We start from the raw sequence: 23,052 nt of genomic DNA, 5'->3' as shown, positions 1-23,052 counted from the left end.
TCTTAAATGGTTGTGGAAATGTCAAGAAGACACCAAGTCTTTGAGCAGCCAGTGGAGGAACTCTGAACCAACATGTTTTGAGTCCCAGAAATATAGCATGATGTTGTCTAGGGAGACTTGGCTTCATTGGGATATACAAAAACTGTCTGATCCAGCTGGAGGGTTTCTTTCCATTCAGGCAGATAGAACTGGATCATGAGGGAAGAGACAAGGGTGAAGCATCGGTCTGTCACTGACACTGAACTCTTGTGTCTGTCCCTAAGACTTTTTATCTTTTGAGGGAGTTCAGATACATCATTATTTGTGTGGTGTATGTTTCCCTAAATTAAAGTTCACTAGAACCTGCAATGTACACCCAGAAGTCTTATTTCAATATCTGTAAATTTGAGCTGTCCCTCCCTGATTTTAAACAATATGTTAAGTGTGATGTTAAAGACATGGTATTGGACAAATGTTATGGAAACTTCTAAAATGCTTCCACTGCTACACCAAAACATAGCACATTCTAATTGAGAGAGAGTGGGATTTAAAAGGGACTTAACTATTCAAAATGCCTACGAGGTACGGGGGGAATAATGGATAACCAAGCAGCGCCATGGCCAGGAATAAAGCCATTGTTACACTGTTGTCAAGCGCTTTCAAGAGGTGCGCCATCACTGTGTATTGGCAGTGGTGCTGAATGGCAACATCAGTCAATCCACATGGTCATCATAATGTCGATGCATCAATGGAAATAGCATAAATCAATGCATGTACAGCTTAGTATCCTTTCATGCTGAAACATTTAAATATGACTGGCAGCCTGTTTGTCAGACAAGCTTTTCCTGAACAACGAAAAAGCAAAGTGGCTTCATCAGTGTTTTCTTAGAGAAAGACTGTGTTTATGAATAAAATTATCAGATATTTATGTAATGTTTAATTTTGAAATGACAATCAGATGAGTCCCTTGAGAATGCTCCGCCCCCTCTGTGATAAGAGTTAGCTCCACCTCCTAACTCTAGTATCATCTGATACAATGATATAGTTTGTGGTAAAGATTGTAGAATTTGTGATATTTCAAAACCTCAAACAGAAATGCTAATATTAGAAGTATTTAATAATGTAATGAGACTGGCTCAACCCTGTTGAGAAATTATGTGTATTTAATGTTACAACTAAGTGTTTTACAAAGTCTGTGTTCTACATTGTTACATGTACTCTAAATGTTTGTTCTCAATTCAATCGATGTGATCTTCTCAAACTCAGACTCCATTAGGTATGAAAATCAATAAGCCAAAAGAGGCATGGCAATGCCATTAGAGCTGCATCATCATGCACAGACAAATTATTTAAGCAGACTTTAATGTTCACAGTCGATTATCTGCCAGGAGAAAGTTTCAAGGGTCTACTTTTTGATTTTCATAACACAAAGAAATTAATCAAACAAGTAATAAAGGAACATTTTGAATATATTAAGGAGATAAGTCTTAACACATAAGATAAAAAGACACAGCTCTCTGATGGTTTGATGGCATTGTGATTATGTACCAAGGTTGGATGTCTTTCATTTAACATTTGATTTTGATGAAAACATATAAAAGTTTATCAAAAAACAATTTCGGACCAAACCAAGTAAATTTGAAAATTAAACTAAAAACCCCTCACAAATAAATCCTTCAATTAACCTCAGTCACAACAGCAAGTTTTTTACGTTGTCTGCCCAAGTAGGTACTATGTACGTACAGACAACTTGATAACATAATGCTTCCTGTCACAGCTGTCACAGAAGCTTTAAAACAAAGTGTAATGTGAGGTTACTGAGAGATTTAATTTTTTAAGCTTTTTGTTTTGTTTTTATGTCCTGCACCTTTACTGTGCGGGGGTCACTCTCTGACCCCTCATCAGCATTGTTTCCAGCTGCAGCAGGCAGGGGGATAGCGATGATAAACCCTCTGTATACTGCTTGTCCAGCACCAGATAACAGCCGGACAAAATAACCAACTAGCTCGCCCACATAGTAAAAAATTTAACAGCTAAACATGAGTCAGGAAGTTCTATTCTATAATTTACAATAATGACTGCAGATTGAAATGTTTAAATTGTTACATTATCATCATTGTTATGTTACAGTGAAGTGCTAAAAGACTGTAAATTAGATTTTATCTGTTTTTTTCTGTTTTCAGTAATGTGCTACTCTTTTTAATACTTTACTGATCACATATGCTCTTGAATTTCTTTCTGTGAATTACAAATAATCAGAACTACCAGGAAGAAAGACAGTAATCTGCAAAAATTAGCATTGCAGCAGAGGCTCTGACTGTTTTTTTTTATCTGTAAAACATGTAAGAAAGACTCCCTTCTGTCCAAAGTGCACATTACGTATCCATTATTACCATGAGCAATTTAGCCGTAAGGCCTAATGTGCAGGCACCTGCTCAGAAGTGCAAGCAGGAGACTGGAGGTTGGAAAAGGCACAAGGCAAAAGAAGATTCAGCTGCAGGTCAGGGCAGGAGGCCAGTGAAAGGAGAGCAGAGATGGGCAAGTTAAGATTTGGCTGAGCGTCAGTGGTGACAGCCAACTGAAGACCTGATTGGACACTGGAGAGGTGGTCAACAGAAAATTTATCAGGGCATGGGCAGAGCTTTCTGGTTTGTGGCCTGCAGCACTGGGCAGAAGAGGCTCTAGGAGGGATTTATTTTCCCTGAAAACAGCAAGGCGAGACACAATGCAGGATGGCTAAAGGACAACATGACTCCTCAAAGTATCCTTTAAGGGCCTATATGGATCAGGATCAGCCGAGAGGCAGGCCAAGGAAGTTGCTGAGTGTTTACCAGGAGCTGCAGACCAGATTTCACTGGGCACGTTCCGTGCCCCAATTGTGACATCATTTGCGACCGTGACCTCTACTGCTTCCACCCTCCTTGGGGCATACCATAATGTAGGCAGGAGGTTAGTAATGCCTGGGTGCAGAGGAGGCATGCGGAATTAGAATAATTGTTCCTGTACAGTCAAACAATGTGGCTTTCCCATAAAGGCCACTACCACTATGCTGGCCACTAAACTGGCCCTGGCATGTTGGGTTGGACCAGCCCCTCACAATTGGTGGAACACAAACGACCAGTACTCTATGTTTGTGTTCCCCCAATAAATGTATTTCACTGTTATCCCAAACCCAATCCTTACTATTGTAGTGAAGTGTATCAATGTTTAGTCACTTTTTCCTGACTGTGGTGATCAGATCTGGCTGTGGATTGCATAATATACAAACTAAGTACATGGCACTCAAAGTCCCTATTTCATACTAACATTACTACCATTGCTACATGCTTACCGGTTTAACTACACTCTCCTCCTCCTGCCCAATGTGTCCCTCGGTTTCCCTGTCAAACACTTGCCCCTCTGCCTCCTCTTATGCCTCCTCCTCTCACTGGCCGTAGCTGTCACCAGCCTCTTCACCTTCCACCTGTTGCTGGAGCACTGCGGTCACAGAAGATGTTGAGGCAACAGCAGCTCCTCCAGCAAACATGTCTGTGATCTTGGCACATTTAGCAGCATCTGCATTGAGATTGTTACATTTTGCATGCAACTTCTCCCCCTTTATATCTTTTTCTATCTACCTCTCTCTTATATCTAGTGTCGGCTACGAATATTGTCTTACGCTGCCAATTGGTCGTTTATTTTTTTGCGTGAATGCCGCTGTCTCACTAAACATCCCGCTAAGCCCATTCAGACTTTACAACTTTATATGGAAAAATCCTGAATCGTCGAATATTTGTATGTAAGGGCCGAATCTGATTCGACTGATATAATTCTGAGTTGGGTACCCTGCCTTTTGGTGCTTTCTCACATTGTAAGGCCTTTCCATGTCCCAGTTTGTCCTGTCTTTCCTTGTACTACACTTCTCAAACACTACCTGGGAAAACCTTATAATTCCAAATATTTAGAACAAACACAATGATGTTTGTTCTAAGCAGGTATCCGTGACAAACTGCTGCATATAGTACTGTATAAAAATTTCAAATCAAGTGTCTTGTTTGTTTTGAGTCTATGTTTTTGCATGGGAAGTAAAAATCTATCACAATTTTTATTTGTCATTGTTATTTGCTATTGACATCTCACACTGACATTTAGAATAAAACATTGAATATGAAACCAATTTTATCGATAGACAGTCACATACAGCTTGTGGCACTGAACTGTTAATTGACTTGGTGGTTTTTGAGAAATGGGAGTAGAAAATAAGTAATGAAGCTTTGGTGTAGAAAGGTAAAATACAGTCCATCTAAACAAGGCAGCCTAACATGCATGCAGTAGTCATAGTTTGGTGTGACCTGCTGCACCACTGTAGCAGTTATGAGCATAGCAACTGGCTGAATGTTGACACTGTGTGTTTCTGTCTTACTAATAACTCTGAGAACAGACTTCCATGCAACATACTTGTGGCAGTAAGGAGCTATGGCAGAGGTAAGGGTAATGTATTACCTGTGATGAGGTTGTCCACCAGTGTTATTGGGATGCAGAAGATGCCCACCAGTAGGTCACTGATAGCCAGGTTGAGGATGAAGAGGTTGGTTACTGTGCGCATACGATGGTTTTCTAGTACAATCAGACACACCAGGATGTTCCCCACCATACACAGCAGGAAGATGAAGAAGTAGGCCACGATGTAGCTGGTAGCCACATAGAGAGAGTGCTGAAAGTAGGGGGAAAAGGTGATGATGGTGACGTTGGTGATGTTGGTGATGTTGGTGATGTTGGTGACGTTTGTGGCGTCAAGTAGGCTGGTGTTTATGAAAGCTCCTGTGATGGCTGATCCCTCAAACTCCATCGCTTCCCCGCTGATGTTGCCCAGTGTATCCATGCTTCCGATGAACCAACACTGCAGGGAAAATCAAAAAGTGATGATCAGAGATAATCGCGATTGCTATTTGGAACAAATATAGTCATCTTGACATGTGTCAGTGTGACAATGTGACAATGTGTAGTGTCAACTGGCTGGCCATTAAACTCCATACTACAGGCCTATTTTAACAGTACAAATTAGGGTTTTTAGTAAGCCTCGGGACCAAAACTATTACTGTGGGTCAGGCTCGCGTCGGGCTTGGACAGAAACTGTTCAGGTTCATCTAGGGTCAGACTTGATATTTAGGGTCAGATCTATGCTCTACTTCCCAAATAGATAATCCTTTCCAAAAGCAAACTTCTGTCTTTGGTGTTTTAAAGTCTTAGTTTAAATTCAATAAAGTCACACAGTAACAATTGAGGCAGCTGTGGACCAGCTGCCCCTGTGTTCAGCGAGGTAAATTACTGTTTTTGTCATTGGAGTCTGGCTTTGAAGAGTGCGCAAATAAATTTCACTTTTAGTTCAGTTCCCTGTGTGTATTTCAAATGAAATCATTTGAGAAGATTGTGAAAGTTTTGCTTGTGAACAACAGTTCAAACAAATCTGGACAAGCTCCCAACGTGCTTACAGGTCAGGCTTGTTGATGATTCAGTGGGCACCCATTAAACATGTTTCTGGTACATCTAGAGGTTGCAAAAACTTTTGTGCAAGTAAGACTATCTAAAACATTGATCCTGGCCTAATGGACTTTGACTGTGCAGGATGGTCACAAAGTGTAAGGCCCATTTCACACAGCATGCATCAGCAGTGCATGACTGCAGCGTGTTTAATGCTTATGGTGTTTACACATGCAGCATTGCTGCAGCAATGCTGCTTGCTGGTAGGAGTACTATTTCCACATTCATAAGCACAAATTTTTATTTATGAAGTCGTGCAAGCGCCTGCATTGCCGACAACATTTGTCCCGCAAATACTTCGATGCCTTGTGTCAACAACTGATGGGATTTTGTCCACAGAGACGTTGTCAGAGGGCTTTTATTTTGAAATGGAGGCAGGGAAGTTGGAGTAAAACAGACCTCTTATTGTATTGCATTTCCTTATCTCTGTGGCAGGGAGAGACTGGTGGTGGTATTGAGTCAATATAAGCATCAAAACACCATTGTTACTGTCTATTTCTGATGACAAATGGCTCTAGACTGGCTTCCCTGACACAATTGTGAGTGAGATGGTCACATGTATCAATGTAATTATATCAACACAATACTGAACTTATCCTTGGTGTCCTGGTACGTTGGCCTGATAAAACCATCCTGATCACGTAAACTCAACATTCGGTTTCTCTCACTTTTTCAGTCTGGACTCGCTCCCGACCCAAATGATTTTAGTCTACTGCAGTCTTTTCGGGCCAATCGTGGATCTGCTCTGTAGTTGAACAGGTAGGCAGCCAATCAGAGACTGCATTCATAATGTAGCATGTATGCCGCTATTTTCAATACAGTAATGGTGACTTACACTGCAACAAGTGCCAAATTTAGCATAAGCAGAGTAAACACAGCGATAAGTGAGGTTAATTAAGTAATGGAGTCAATAACAAACAAGAACAAGAGGGTGAGTTACTTGAAAGGAAAAGAAATGTTCGCTGTTTGTCTGACTGGATTTGGCTAAAGCTTGATTTACTAACTGGCTCTGTTGGTGATGAAGAAGATGTTCTGCGGTACAAATCCAATGGTTACTGTTGTTTCACCACTCATTGCGCTAATAGAGGAGCAGATACAAGGGGCTGCAAAGCTGGGATCACAGCCATGCAGATCAGTGTTCACAATGCTTCGGATAGACAACAAGGAGGCTGCCAGCTGGTATTCAGCAGACCAGAGGCAGCGGGTTGCTGAATGAGAATGCCAATGATGATGATGTATACTTCACGTACAAAGGGTAAATAGAATTAAATTGTATTTTTTAGACAATAACTGTCCGACTGACATCTGTATTGGCAAAAGGAGCCTGTCTGCCAAAGCGAGCACTCCCACCCACTGAAACCGTTTGGGGTGGAAGCCAATCGGGACCATAGGGCTGGGTGATTAATCGGATTTTAATTTCTATCACGATTTTGGCTTCCCAAACAAACAAGATAACCGAGATTAAACGATTATGTGCAGCGCAATGTTGCTCCCATTTTGTCTCTTATTAAGTTAATCAAGCACACCCTTTCCTCGTGCTCCAAAGTGCTCCAGAGCCACAGTACACTGCCTTTCTGGTTGTTTTGAAACTTCTCATTTTGGATCTAGACAGCGTGTGCAGCGAGAGACAGAGCATGAGCGACAACAAGCACGAGCGGGGAGAGCAAACGTGTATATGCCGGTGATGCAGTGAAGCTGCCGTGAGAGGAGCAGAGAGTATGACCTGAAATGCGGCTGTGTGATGTGTCAACAGTTAACAAAAAGAAAACACCAGTGTCAGTGTCTTATGCAAAATCCCCACGTTCAGTGTCACCGTCTGCTCCTCTGGGTTTGTTTTGGTGCCATGCATCGTGCAGACACCCTCTCGGTCACACGGACGGATGCAAAGCATGACATAAACAGAATAAAAGACTTAGTATGTTTAGAAATGATCAATGTTTTTCTATCTTCAGATGTTTTATTTCGTCATATTGCACAGCTCTACTTTAGAGGCAATGAGTGCCAACAACAAAGTGTGCTGCAGCACAAAAATTGCTGAAAACAATGCAGAAGTGGGAGGGACTCCCTCAAGACAGCCGCAAAGCTGATAACAGAAAAGCCACTGAATACATTTTCTGATTGACCAACCCATTCATTTTGTTAAGATCATGGGGTTTTGGCATTTAATTGAATATTTGTTCATCTCCGAAAAGGCTACCCGAGATAAGTACAAGCAAGTGTGCAAATTCATATCCAAATGCTTGGAAAAAGCTGCCGTGTTTATTTGACAACTGACAACTGGAGCTCAGATGTGTGTCCAGTGGATGGACTGACAAAGTTTTACTTTGTAAAAAACAGGGCTGCATCCCAAGCAGTTGCGCTACGCGCAAAACAGGAGAAATGTGTTCCTGCTTGAGAAAATTAGACAGATGAGGGAACAGGTATCATCAAAAGCCCACTCCATTCGGCTGTGAATAGATGTGGACTCAAAGATTGGGAATTTGAGCCTTTATACTTGGCTCTAATGCTGCTGGAACCCAAAGGTATATGTGCATACTCTATGTAGGGGTCTGTTAACTTTTGTTAATATGATTCTCAGCAGCCTCAGAGCCAGCAAAGAAGAACCCTCAGGTGAAAGCTACAAGCAAGAGCAGACTTGGAAGCTCCTCTAGGAAGTCAACCATCCTCGACAACCCCTTCTTGGTTGTCACTGCAACAACATGTCTCTGCACAACTTCAATCAAGTTGGAGAGTAAGAGTCTCTTCAGCACAGCCTCCTTTATTACTGATGAAAGGAGGAGCAGGCTGATAGCTGAGAAAGCTGAAATGCTTATCTTTCTAAATAAAAGAAGAATCAGCCTTATATGTTAAAGTGAACAAACTTACGTCACAATAAGGACTTCAAAAGGAATAGGCCAGTGATTTTTGTGACAGTTTTTGAAAGTCGGACGGCTATATGTTTGACTTAGAGGATAATAACCTTCAGTTTCAGTTGTGCGAAAATATGTCTATGTTATGTTATGTCTACCATACTGTTTTCTGCTGTACTTTTTTTCTGTATGTAGTATTATTTAGTTATTTAAATTCAGTATTTAGACCAGAATTCTACATACTGTATATTTTTTGTTATCCTTAATATCTGTATTAAAACTGTTGCACAGTGAAAGATCACTCAGAAATGCAGCAAAATTTTCTGTGTGTGAAAAGGTTTGAACAAAAAGATGCAGCCGTTGCATAACTCATATTATGAGTCATGTTGTGGGCTATGTTTTTCTGAACTGGGGAGTTGAATATTTATTATTATTATTTTATTTCAAAGCAATGTTCTTTGGATGGCTAGGTCAAGCAAAGTGCAGCCGTGCACATGTGTTATTAACGACTTATTAATACTCAAGGATGCTGTATCACAATTGGACATAAAAAGTGGAATTGAGTTGTTCTACATGAGGTAACGTACGTATACCTAATATTTATGGATACACTAAATGTTCAGTATGTAATACTGGAGAAAGATAGTTGATTATTGAGTTGTCAAATACAGACCGTTTGGGTGTACTTGGGTGTACTTGGGCCAAACCACCAATCAAAAGTGTCAGTATTTGACAAGCTGGAAATGTGATTCAGCAATCAATCTTTCCCCAGAAATGCATATTAAACTAAACAAATTTTGATTTGTGATGACGGACTTTTGAAATGAAATGGAATTGAACTAAATATGACTATAACGAGTATATGCTGTCTAGAAATAAGCACTGAGTTTGCTCATGCGGGACAAAGAAGTCTTACGTCACAGCTTTGAACAATTGGAAGCTAATTGAATCATGGATTGTAATCAGTCATATACCAATCAAGACCCAGCCTCACATCAAGGCTATATATTTAAATATGACTCACCACTCACTGATCCCTGCACTGCACTCTGCAATCTGCCTGTAATGATAATAATAATAATAATAATAATAATAATAATAATAATGTTATTATTATTGTTAACAGGGCATAGAAATTTAAAAGCTACCTCCAAGCAGGTGCCAAGATTTCATATCTAACCTTACCGGAAGTGACTGCGGCCTGTGCGTTCAGCAGAGAGTGCATCAGAGACCGACATGCTTCAACGTGTTTGAGATCCATGTTTGAGAGTGACAAACAGCTGATCAGCTGTTTCTGACTGCTGTTACATTCACAGACGCTCACTGACAGTCCGACACTGGTGTGTGTGGCTTTAATATATGCGCAGACACAACTTCACCAGCAACGTTTTTTCAACACCATGGCCCCTTCTGCTGAAGCAGGACTTTTCCACGACAGCGTGGCACTTATCAGCACGGAGAAAAGTTGTGTGGGGCTTGGACTGAATGCAGCAGACCTCAAAAAGGGTTCCCACTAACAGCATACGCCAACAAGCCAGTCGGACCAGAGATGAGAAAGGAAACTGAAAGTGCCGGATGAAAAGAGAGAGAAGAGTCAGTATCACGGTGAGGCTGGCATGATTCGGAGAGGGAGCTGTTTCTCTACCAAGCCTTCTTCTGTCTAGTGTCTGATTGTAGGAGAGTGAAGTGGATGAGATGTGAGTTTGGTTCACTCAACAACGCGAGGTCTGGGACTGCTCTGCACACATCTTCACAGAGACATGGTTAACACCTGGAATCCCAGATCGAGCTGTTGCACCGGATGGACTGACCTTGTGGGGGCCATCTGGACACAGGACTGATGCAAAATCAAAAAATGCACTGCAGGAATTGAACAATGCCATCAGCAGTAACATCACCAAGCAACTGGATGGAATCTTCATAGTAGCTGATGATTTTAATCAATTCATCCTTCAACTCAAAGATGTAGCTGGATAAAGAATAATTGCAATTTCATTTTTTAAACTTTGTTAAAAATGAATAAATCTACCTTCTACCTTCTTCTACATTGTAAAGAATCAGTATGAATAGCAGGATGACATTTATATAAATAAAATCACACTAATTCCCATCCCTCCTGGCAACAGATTTCCTGAGCACATGCCAAAAATAGTTTAATCTAGTTGCTCTGATTGGTGATATCTAAAATGTTTTCAGATTCCCATGGCCAGTAAACTTGACTCATTCCTGACAATCTCAAAGACTTTAAAGTTTCAGCTTTTCTGATGTTAAAATAGCTTTGAGAAAACTAAGCAATGTTTAACACTGACATCTGGACTGTACCACAAGGTCGACAAAGAATTTAGTTCAAATCTTTACACTAAATTTTGCTGTATTTCACCTGTAATGCTTACATTATTTCTAGATATGAAATGTTGAACTAAAACAGAAGATAGTAGCTTACTTATTATATTGATTTAATTTTGAAAATGATTTCCTGATTTAAGGAGCTTATCATAAGTCACAAGTGTACAAATTTAAAAGACTATGTGCAATTCCGTCAGGAAAGTACATGTTAAATTTATTATGTGGGTATAAATATCACAGTGTATCACAGAGATATTTACAAATTAGATATTCTAAGAGTATGTACAGTATTGTATGCCTAATGGACCCAGCTCCAGTCTTGTGCAATATGTTTCATTCTTTTGAATCTAGGCTTTCAAGTCATTAGATCTATATTTTTTCAGGGGGCCAAATAATTTGCTCCCTGCTGTGTTCTAGTAGAAAGTAGAAATAAGGGGATGAAAAGTAGTGCATACTTTATCTACAACAGACAGCAAACTGCCATGACTCCATCACAGCTGTGGGGGCTAGAAATAATGGACCATATGAGTGGCTTGAATAGACAATGTTCTGTACAGAAAATGTTATTCAATATCGCCAGAAGTAACTGCAATATCTACAAAGACAACACAAGTGCCAGGACGCACTGCCGAATCAACTAGCCCTGAAAATGGATGGCGCTGGAGCGTAAGGCCCATACCCCGCTGTCACGGGCAACAGGAGCCTCGAGGACGCCACGATGAGTAGTAGGGCCACCGCGGTGAGCACTTTGAAGGCCGAAGTGGAGAAGGGTTCCATGTGAACAGCAGTTGAACATGGGTCAGTCGGTCCTAAGAGACAGGCGAATGCCGTTCGGAAGGGTGGGGCGATGGCCTACGTTGCCCCTGGCCGATTGAAAGGGAGGCAGGTTCAGATCCCTGAATCTGGAGTGGCGGAGATAGGCGTCGCAAAGCGTCCAGTGCGGTAACACAGTCTCCTAATTGTGATTATGCTGAGATGGAAAACAGGAGTTAAGTGGGTGGTTGAATGGTTGTAACAACATACAGTACAAAATTAGAATACTTAGAATAATTTGCCCCCTGGCTAGATCTGACTATCAACCATCAATAAACTATCCATCAAACTATACAACATAGTGATTGATTAAGGCTTTTAGTGCCTAAATTGCTGGGCTACATTTAATCAATCAAGTGCCCTTAGTCAGGCCTTTGTAGGCAGAATACAACTATGAATTAGGAATAAACAGCAATATATTTGAGAGGGAGGAATTTTCAGTCGCTGGGAAGCGGCTGTTTAGACAGCAGACTAATACTTAAATCAGCTTCATGTGGAGGCTTTAGCTGGGCTTTATACAAATGACGCCTGAAAGAAAAACATTTAAACTATTTCCACACAATTTATATTTGATGATCATGTAGGTTTTTGCTTTGAATGACTTGACAATTACAATGAAAACATTAGAAATATAAGAAGATATGGTTTCCATTAGGGGTTGACGGATAATCGGCCTGGCCAATTATTGGGGCCGATATTTGGCATTTTGCCGATTATCTGTATCGGCATTTTATTTATACCTACATATAGGTATATACCTTATACCTATACCTATGAGTGTGAACACTGATGCACTACATAGGAACTGTAAATTCAGAAGAACACAAATGTTACTCCATAACATCAGCCTCTTAACATTTCTTACTTATGAGCATGTTAGCATGCTAATATTAGCATTTAGCTCAAACCATTGTTGCTTTAAAAAAATTACACACCACTAAAACATTAAAAATAAATAAATAAAGAGGAATTAGTAAAAAATAAAATAAATGTTATTTTGCATTGATCCAGCAGTGAAATTGTGAAATTTTTGTTGAATTTTAAAAAAGGTAAAGAGTAGCCCAAGTGTTCCAAAGATTTAATACATCCACTTTACATCAATGTTTAACGCTGTGACCATGAGCCAACCACATAGATACTTTTAATCTTGTGCACAGGATCACTTGCACTTTGAAGTGGTTTTGCAGTTTCCACTCAAAAAAGTAAAAGTCACAAGACTTAATCAAAACACATGCCATATTACTGCATTGCATAGGTGTTTGCCATTGCTATTGCAGCAAATGTCCTGAAAAATCAAAAATCAAAAGGTCAAAAGGCATCAAAATCACCAAACAGTGTTGGACAATGCAAGAAGTTTAGTTATTGCATTTGTTAAAATTCAAAGAGTAGCTCACACAAGTGTCCGCCTAAAGGCATGAATCTGAGACACTAATTACAGCTCTCCCTTGGGAAGTTAAAAATTTCAAACAAAGAGCGAAATTATTTTTATATTAACCAATTCTAATCAGTTAAAGCAAAGGAAAAGTCAGCCTTTTTTAAATTTTTATCATTTAGTTCAGCTGTTAAAGAGTGAGGAATGTTGCCTCTTTTCAGTGTGGTAGTACAAAATCAGTATTGATCTAGAGGCTGGTCTTTTTGGTCTTTTTTTTTGGGGGTGGCCTGTAGTGCACCTGCTAGAGTACGGCACATATGCTGTAGCCTTTGCAGTGGCCCGGATACAGTTCCAGCCTGTGGCCCTTTGCTGCTTGTCATTCCCCCTCTCTCTCTCTCCCACATTTCCTGTCATTCTACAGCTTAGAAGTCAATTTTCTTAGTGGCCAAAATCCTCTCAAAATGATTCGTTTCACAATCAGAATTTGAACAGATTCACCTGAAAAGATTTTAAAAGTCTAGAAGAGCTGCATGGTTGAATCATTTCATTTTATCCCAAGGATCAAAAAATAAAGCCAATGCATGCAAGTGCCAAAAACTGCAGCTCAGGAACCCTGAGTAAAGAATGAGACCACACTGAGGTCGTAATCAAATCAGAGGCCCAAATCAGTGCCATTCAATCACACATCGCTGAATCAATGAGTTTCATAACTGTTGGAACAAATTGACTTTAAAAGCCCAGACCAAGCGGCACCCTCTGAGGCTGAAAAATACCCAGAAGCCCTGAGTGAAGAATTTTCATTATTGAATCCGTCAGAAGTGGAGTAATCTCACATGTGAAAGTCACAAGCAAGTTTCAAGTCTCAAGCAAGTCCAAACCAAGTGGCAACCTCCGAGGCTGAAAAATAAAGCTAATGCAAAAGATCCAAAAACTGCAGTTCCTAAAATGGCCACTTGAGGCTGGCTCCTAAACAGAGTCAATCCCCATGTACCCCCATGTTAAAATGCCTAACTTTACAGCAAAAATAAACATATTTACAGCCTGGTACAATCAACAGTTTGGGTCTTAAAGCTTATTTCAACATTCATGACAACTGTAAGAGTTTTTTATACATCCACAGCAATGAGGTGGAATCACAGCCGAGTGGAAAGAATGGCCTATTTTATAAATGATGGGAGTACTCTGGGCTGTGCATGCGTTGTATATTCAAGAGTCCCTCTGTGCCTGTGTGCAGTGCATGTGCTACACAAAAAACGTTGCACTGCGTTTGTGTGAGACAGAGGCACTTGTTTGTGGAAGTTCACGGTGTATGTGCTTGTTTGTGTGTGACGTGAATCTATACTGCATTGCTAACAGCCTATCACGAAACGGTGCAAAAGTGCTGGATGTTGGTGAGAGATGTTTATTAAAATGCACCCGAGTGAGGATACAGCCTTTTCTTGCACCACCATATATAACAGAGACGTGCTGATGAGCATTCACCTCGTGTCTTCATGACAACGACAACCTGTTTATGTTTCTTCAGTAGAGAAGATTGAAAAATTGACCTGTAATGGTATCAATATCAGTTGACATGCCTAAACACGCTACCAGCACTCATGGAAAGGACTTACACCACCCTTAGAGTGAAAGCTGACATCTCTTGTCTTTACTGATTATTCTGTCTTCAATGAAATGTTTAAGAACGGTGCAAACAATGAGGGCATTGCAATTTTTTCACCGGATTCAGTTATCACAGTGTAAAAGTAGCTAAACTTTAAGCAGCAAAATAGTCATTTCAATTCAAATTAAATTTGAATGAAAGCATTTTTTAATCATCAGCACGCTCATTCTATTCAAATATTGACATGATTATTTGTTAAAAGCTGGAAAATAAATCAAATTAAATTAAATGCTCTGCTGACATGTTTTCGTTTTATATTTTATGTAAAATGCTGCTCAGCTGACATCGATATATTGATATCAGATAGTCTTGTAACTATGAAAAGATGCATCTCTGTCATGCTTTTTCCCTCTAATTTCTCTGTTTGGTAGTAAGGTTTGTCTTTCTTTTTGTACAATAACAATTTTGATCAGAAACCCATCAGCGGTGTTTGACTGCTTAAAATTTCCATAACATAATTTGGAGGTCCCATTAAGATATCTAACCTGCTGGCCTTTTTCTGAGAAAGCTGACCAGTTCACAAATGGGACAGGCTTAAATATTTGTGAAAAAAGTATGTAAAGGAGGCAGATTATTTTACAGTTTAACAATAAACTTTATCATAAAAAATGACATGCATGCACCAAAACAGAAAATTTAATTGGGATTTTAATGATCCAATATGAATCTTTTTCTGGATTATAATTCTGTAAAAAATAAACTTTTCATATCACGCATATCGGACAACATGCAAGCCAATATGGATATACCTCTGATGGGCTATTATCGGCCAATAAAAGGAGCCTCGACCAATAGTTGGTTGGTTCCTATCTTCACTTGGCATTTTTAATTGTATGGAAGTTGTATTTGGAAATGTTTTAATCTAAATTCTAAATTCTATGGATTAAGCACGCAGGGTTAAGGATTTTAATCTTAAACAGAATGAAATTCTCTGAGATGGAGAAAGATCCGATAATTCCTAAACCTTGAGAATTTTCCCATACAAAAGGTGGACAATAAGTGAATGCAAAAACAATGTCCACAGTGCCATGGAATATAGCAGGCAAAATGGCTTCACTGCCTTACACAGACAGGGCTACCTTTCATAACTCCTGCACAGTTACAGCCTATAAAGTCAGCACCTTACCTGCATACTCACTGTTTCCCTTCAAACCCATCAGCCAGGTAAACAAAGCCAAAACACCTGCAACTATGGAGAGCACTGTTGCTTAATGAAACATAGTGTAAGGAAAACTATAAAATAACATTTTTTAAAAATCCTAACTGGAATAGACACAGCCAGATAATAAAACCAGCAGACATTTTCACCCTTTTTTTTTTTTTTTTTTTTTTAAAGGGGATATTGACAAGTTCAGCAAATGACTACTGGAAAGCTGATATCGAAAAAGTTCACGCTTACTGTCGCGGATTTGAAACGCATGGTGTCTGTGTAAAAGTCAAATAAGCCCAATTACGTGAACACACCGCAGACTGAGAAAAGATGTTTTCCTGTGCGTTTTCGTGAAAGTGTGTGAAGCCAGAGAAGACCTACCTTTGTGGTTTCAGCTGCTCTTTGAACTCCAGGTGTTGTTGAGTCGCGTGATGAAATTGAACAAATTAGTCAGAAAAAGAACGAGGCGTTTTCTGCGTGCCTTTCCAATTACTCTGTATCTTTGGTTTTCAAATTAACACCGAAGATTTAGTTGAAAACGATCGTTTATGTTCAGAAGTTGATCTAGAATTCAGAGTTATACCGACAGCCTGCTGCCACACAGACTCACTGCGCTCTGAGCGGCTCCACGCCAGAGGGGGAGACCGGGCACGGCTGAAACCGTTTGAGACCCGATCTGAAGACAGGTTGTTTGAAAAAAAAATCAACTTTAGACTTCGTATTACTTACAATGCAATTAATTTGCTTCTATAAATCATATATATATAACTGGTGTTGTAAACCACTTTACCTGGAGTCATTGGCATAAACTGTATATAATTCTTTGATTAGTGTATAATCACCTGTAACTAAAACCCTATGTGCACTGGGCTAGTAGCCTATAACATGAGGAACTAATGTCATTTAGACCCCCCCCACACACTTAAATTTACTTAAAACTTAGTGTATTTATATGCAGTTTAGTAGAGCTACAGTTATAGTTCAATTAGTCAATTTAAGTGGACTACTCTCCTTGTTTAAGTACACAAGCACCGGGGGAGAATCCAGTTATTGGCAGAAATATGTCCACCACACCACAACAGGTGGAGATATGCGATCTCTCAGCTTGTTGCCATATAAACCTATATTATCTATACTGTCTATGATATATGGACCATATTACATCATAACTGTTTATTTACAATAATGGGGTAAAAAACTGCCATGTCACAAACATAGAATAGAATGGTGCCGAGAAAACTGCCTTCATTGATAAGTTTTAAACCACCTAAAAAAAAAAAAACAATATCAGTTAAGTTTGTTAAGTGTAGCCTATGCTATATTTAGAATATTTTCACCATGTTTACTTGCTGCAAAACAGCCTTTACAGAGGGGGATTTGAAGGTGTTATATAAAAATTACCAGACTCCAGTGAGGTGTCATTTTACTCCACTGAATGACAAAATATAGATATAGTGTACACTTAAACTGACAGTGATTTTTTTAGATGGCTAAAATATGTTTTGCTTTGGCCGCGTCCACAGCAGTACATTGCTGAGTTTCTGTCTTGGTGTTGTGGGACTATATTTTTCAGGAGAGGGGTGTTAGCATTTTTATATAAGATAAATATAAACCTTTTCAAGTAGTGTGTCTCTCACCAAATTCAAAAACACAAGTCCTTCTCCAGTGCTTTTTTTTTTTTTAAGTATTTACCCATTTTGCACACCTGAATGTTTCGAAATGCAAAAACCCCCAAAACCCATTTTTGTAAAACAAAAACAAACAACAAAAAAAAACCTTTACCAGCAGTGAAATGCCTCTCTAAGGTTCAGACAATCAGCAGTCAATCCTTACAACAATCTGACCAGAAACGATCCTTGCCATGGAAAAATTCAATATCTTACATATCAACATTAATCAAACTGGGACTGAAGCGATAGGCTGTGTCTGCTCATATGCTTGGGAGTGCTCTGCAGCACCAGCATCAGTTGATGGATTTGGCTCATTGAACAGATTGCCTGACCTAGAAGGAATAAATCACCTGGGCATGCCACCTGCAGCATAACCAGTCATTACACCACATATTATTCACAGTTCAATTTGTATGCGTATAGACATCTGGCAAGTAGTCCCTAAGAGTTCAGGTTTTGTACAAAGCTTTCAACGTCCAATCAGTCCTCTTTTTTTGTCTCACCTCATTACTGTCCCCTGCTCAGGTTCAGATCAGATCAGAAATACTTTATTGATCCCTGAGGGGAAATTGCCTTTAGTTACAGATGCTCCCATTCAAAAGTCTTAAAAGAAGTAGGAAAGCGTGGAATATATAAATAAAATTTGAACATAAGTACTAATATAAATAAATATATCTATTTTGGTGTTATCAGCCGTGTGCTGAACATGCTCCTGTAACTGACCAGCACATCGTGGAGTGGGTGAGACACATTGTCCAGGTCAGAGCCACAGGTGTGAAGTCCTTGGAGCTGCATGGATGTGGCGTCTTCAGGCTCCAAGGCTATTCGGGAACATTTTCAATACCTAACTGACTTGCTATTATCTTTCCTTTATCATAGCAGAAAAAAGCAAAGGTAACATCAGGCGGACCCAAACAGCATGCTGTCGTTATTATGACTGTCATGATTTCACCTGTGTCTGTCCTGTAATTACGTATCAAACACGCTTTACTGAAAATGTAATAATGCCTGAAAATGTAATAAAATTTGTACTTAACTCAATCGAAAATGTAATAAAACCCAATAATGCAATAACTTGACCAATAATGTAATAAAATATTCTGACTGATATTGTAATAACATTTTTACCGATAATGTAATACCTTATTACATTATTGGAGATTTATTACATTTTCAGGTGGGTCTTTTTTAAAAAAAAATGATAATGTAAAACTTGACAGATAATGTAATACAGAGGTCTATATTTTGTGTTTTGAGAATCTAAGACTGTTAAATACACTGACTTTGAAACAAGAGAATAACTATTGCTTCCCTAAACATACTTCACTCTCCACAGTTTTCCAACGAATCACTACCTCGTGAAAACAACCACAAACCAACAAAACAAATTTAAGTAACACTTCATTTGACGAGGGTATGCATAAGTATTCACAACACCAACACATTATTTAAAATTTGACATAAATATATCCTCTCATAAATGGTTATTATATCACTTTGAATGACGGGGCGGCATGGCTCAGTGGGTAGAGTGGCCGTCTTGTAACCGTTGCTGGTTCGATCATGGCCTGCAGAGCTCATGTTGAGGTGTCCCTGAGCAAGACACCGAACCCCTAACCGCTCCTGATGGGTCAACGTCGGTTAACGTCTTGCATGGCAGCTCTTCTGCCATCAGTGTGTGACTGGGTGAATGTGATGTATAATGTAAAGTGCTTTGGGTATCGTTTCAGGTATAGTAAAGTACTATATAAATACGGACCATTTACCATCTTCCTCTAGTCTATGTCAAGTGATAGTGGTCAGCTGACAGATTTACCTCTATAAGTAGAGGTTTAATAAAAACGTCAGCATAAAAATGACAAAACATAATGACAACTGACTTGGTTATTTTTTAACTTTTGGGGTTTATATATATATATATATATATATATATATATATATATATATATATATATATATATATATACGATTTACAGTCACTATATTGTATAAATGATGCTTTTGATGTATTAATTCATCTTGGACGCCGGCATCCTGACCACTAGAGGGCCTGCAAGGGAGAACACGATCAGGGTCTCTTTCAGGTGGTGGCTAGCCAAGAGAGACATTTCTCCCTTTATGTGACCACTTGGTAAGTGAGTATGCAATGTCTCAGCATCAATACCTTCAGATTTCTGTGATAACGTTTGATAATAGTTGGGTAATGGTAGGCTTTAAACATTTTTTCAATTTTCAGACCTGCGAAAGATCGCGCGAGTTTGATTATTTTAGTAGAAATAACGAACACAAATCTCGCAAGAGTTGTGCAAATAAAGTTACCTTCTAGACACGACCGAAAAAGGTGTGCAGCTCCAAAAATAGAAAATCATGTCGTGGTGTGGATGTTTTTAATGTGGCGGGCCCCATAAATAAAACACTATTCACTGATCCACAGAGAGTCACTGAAACACTGATCACTGACCTGCTGTGAAGGAAAAAATACTCACATTCTTTACTTAGGTATTTTTTACAGATTTTTACAGGATTACAGAACCTTTTCACTGTTTTTGCCATTTGCCTTATAGAAAACCTCTCTTACTTGAAGTACTGTTTACAATATCCACTTTATTTTTGTAAGAATTTTTGTACTTCTGAGGCACTATCCTGTTGTTCTTCTGCACAGGAAATGCTCAAAAAATTACATTATATCTTTGCTTTTTTTGTTGTTGTTTTTTTAAATCAATTTAGTTTTGCTAAAGGACTACAAAACCCATTCAGAAACACTTCCATTATAAGTTTTACACCGCGACAGTTATACCGCGATATATACCGTAACCGTGAAGAGATTCAATTTATACCGTGATATGAATTTTGGGTCATACCGCCCAGCCCTAGGTTCTTTGTTTATTTAATTATCATTATCATTTTTTAAAAAAAAAGACCCACCTGAAAATGTAATAAATCTCCAATAATGTAATAAGGTATTACATTATCGGTAAAAATGTTATTACAATATCAGTCAGAATATTTTATTACATTATTGGTCAAGTTATTGCATTATTGGATTTTATTACATTTTCGATTGAGTTAAGTGCAAATGTTATTACATTTTCAGGCATTATTACATTTTCAGTAAATTATTACATTATTGGGTGCTACAACACTGACTATGAAAGACATCTAACACATTCTCAGGTGTTAAATAAATTATCACTCAGAGGAAAGAAGGTAGTGATGCCGTATACACATTGGTATAATACATTAATTAGTGGGATTTACATAAGTTGTTAGGTGTCAGTTGTTAGCTCTCTTTGAGAATGAAAAGTTGGGCTGCTCATGCTTGAAGTAGAAAAAATATGGGAGGAACAATAATATAATATTATTTATTCATTGATGCTTCATGTCAAGGGGTCTAATGCAAAATCCCTTATCTGTTGCTAACCTCAAATAATGCAAATAACGCCAGTACAGGGCTAGCAATTTTTGGTTGTAAAAACATTCTGAGAATACTACAATGTAACCAATGCAATGTTTAAGTGACGTTTTAGGCAGAAAGTTTTCTTTTAGTTCCCAGAACATTCTTCTCAAAGTTAGAATAACATTCTCTATAAACATAAAAAACGTTCAAAATGGTTATTTTTATTAACATATAACATTACATTTTCATCTAAAAAAAAAAAAAGGTCTGAAATCTCAGTCCTCAGTAACATTTTCTGTATGTGGCTTTGAAAATGTTCTTCCTTTGTTCTCATTTAACATTGTGGGAACATTTTATAAAAGGAACATTGTATGACCTGTCACCTCTCAACATCAGCAAAGCATCCTCAGAATGTTGCTGTTATAACGTTACATCTTAGTCAGCATCTAATCTTAAAGGAACATTATTTGAAATGATAAACACCCTTAAAATGTTCTTTGAACATTGGGTTAGGGTTACGGGGAACGGCCCCTGCTGGCTGGGATAGCACCAGTGGAACTTCATCCAACTTTTTTGCATAGGAGTGTTGCCTGACCAACCAGCGAGTAAATGCAAGTTTCCTAAGGGCTGGTTTGACAGTCCCAAACATAAAGCCTGGTTGGCTGCAGATTCCAAATGAGTAAAAAAGAAAGAAATCAATCTCTCCAGCATGCCAGAGGCAGCAACTGAAAGCCACACATCATCGCAGCATGCACCCAGAGTCACAACTAAATGTGTTAATTGATATATATACTGTATGTGTGTGTGTGTGTGTGAGAGAGAGAGAGAGAGAGAGAAAGAAAGAGAGAGAGAGAGCTTCAGTGCCTCGCTACAATCTCCTGGCAATTCTTTAGCAACATAATTGCATATATGAGAAGAATCTCAGAATGTAACATACATGTGGCATAAAAGTTACACAGTTAACATTCAGCTATTTATACTCAGGTTATATCATCGTTATATGTAATATCTGCAGAGACGTGTGGAAATTTGGGTATGGAAAAGTATAGACTTGGCTGAAAGATTGCTGCGTTATTTTCTGCAAAACCAATAGACCTAACAGTAATCCCCATGTTCTTGTAGCAGGGTGAAAAATTGCAACTTGTGAGTGAACTCTAATATGTTGGGATGTTAACTGACCTTCATTCAAGTCACATGTTTAACGAACATGCAAAAGGATCTGATGTAAACATGCAAATTATCAATTCATTCAAGGTCACTTCTACAGAGGCTGCCAAGATGGTTCTCTCTATGATTTCTATGCATCTGTATTACAGTATAACAAGCTGGTCAGAAGTCAGCTGTAAAAGGAGACTGTTATTCCATTGCGGAAAAAATGCTATTTACCAGTCAGCCTGGTCTGTCAGAACGTCAGTAGAGTGGAATGTAATTCCAATTCACATCAGAGGACTTATCAGTTAAAACACGGAGGATTAATACTGACACTTGGCAGCACTAAACTCTTTCTGAAGCTGTTATTCATATGCCCTGCTTGCTTTGCAGTGTCATTCTATATACATGTCACTACTGCTAATGGTGCTTTCAAAATATGTGTATTATTTTTCAGTCTCTGAATTGCATTTCTTGTTTTTTTTATCTGTTTTTTGTTGTTTGTATTTGGGTTGTTTTTGATATTTTTTTTTGTTCGCTGTTGTGTGTGTTGTTTGTTTTTGGGATTTTTTCCATTTTGTTTCATTTTGATTATTTCCCTCATTTCCTGTGTGTGTTTAAAGAGGACTTTTGAACTGTCTGCCCCCCCCTTTTTTAAAAAAAAATTAAGCTTTGTTGTTGTTTTTTTTAGGAAGCCTTGTGTAATACCTTGACCGAGGGGCCACAGATGAAAAATAGCCTCCAGCGTGATTCTGGCATTTTTAGACCTGAAAATTTTTTAATGCTCTCTTCAAAGCCAGATTCCAATACTAAGGTTTTTTGTTTTGTTGTTTTTTTTGGGGGTTTTTTTTTAACAAAAATGCGTGATATGATTGTTAAACTCACCACGGAAGGGAAGGTTCCAAAGAAAAGTTGGGGTTAATGGACAGAAAAAAGCTGTGTTGGTTGACAGTGGGTAAAAAATGCAAAGCTCTGATATTTTCTGTTTTTCAATAGATGCTATGCTCTCATTCTCATGAGCATTTGTTTAAGAGGGATGGTCCCACAGCATGTATGGTCATGGAAAATTTAGAGGCCGTTAGGAGACTTTAAGGTTCGGTTTAATTGCTGCATAAGTAAGAGTTAATAAATGTTTTAAAGAACT

General features: G+C 38.7%; 1 protein-coding gene across 2 annotated transcripts in view; it reads right to left on the bottom strand.

The window, feature by feature from the left end:
• Positions 1-23,052, bottom strand: part of npffr1l2 (neuropeptide FF receptor 1 like 2) — a 33,770-nt gene that overhangs the window by 5,452 nt on the left and 5,266 nt on the right. The window contains exons 1-2 of one of the 2 annotated variants that reach the window (XM_042488733.2): positions 16,074-16,596; positions 4,462-4,858 (exon numbers count right to left, since the gene is read on the bottom strand). In XM_042488733.2, coding sequence (XP_042344667.2) covers positions 4,462-4,840 — 379 coding nt within the window. In that variant the 5' untranslated portion in view covers positions 4,841-4,858; positions 16,074-16,596. Of the gene's footprint in view, positions 1-4,461; positions 4,859-16,073; positions 16,597-23,052 lie in introns of those variants that run through there. The other variant, XM_088077137.1, reaches the window with a different exon arrangement.

This window comes from Plectropomus leopardus, chromosome 4, assembly GCF_026936395.1.
Source record: "Plectropomus leopardus strain MGB_pleo_1.0 chromosome 4, ASM2693639v1, whole genome shotgun sequence".
Lineage (NCBI taxonomy): Eukaryota > Metazoa > Chordata > Actinopteri > Perciformes > Serranidae > Plectropomus > Plectropomus leopardus.
This window is presented reverse-complemented; position numbering and strand designations above follow the sequence as displayed.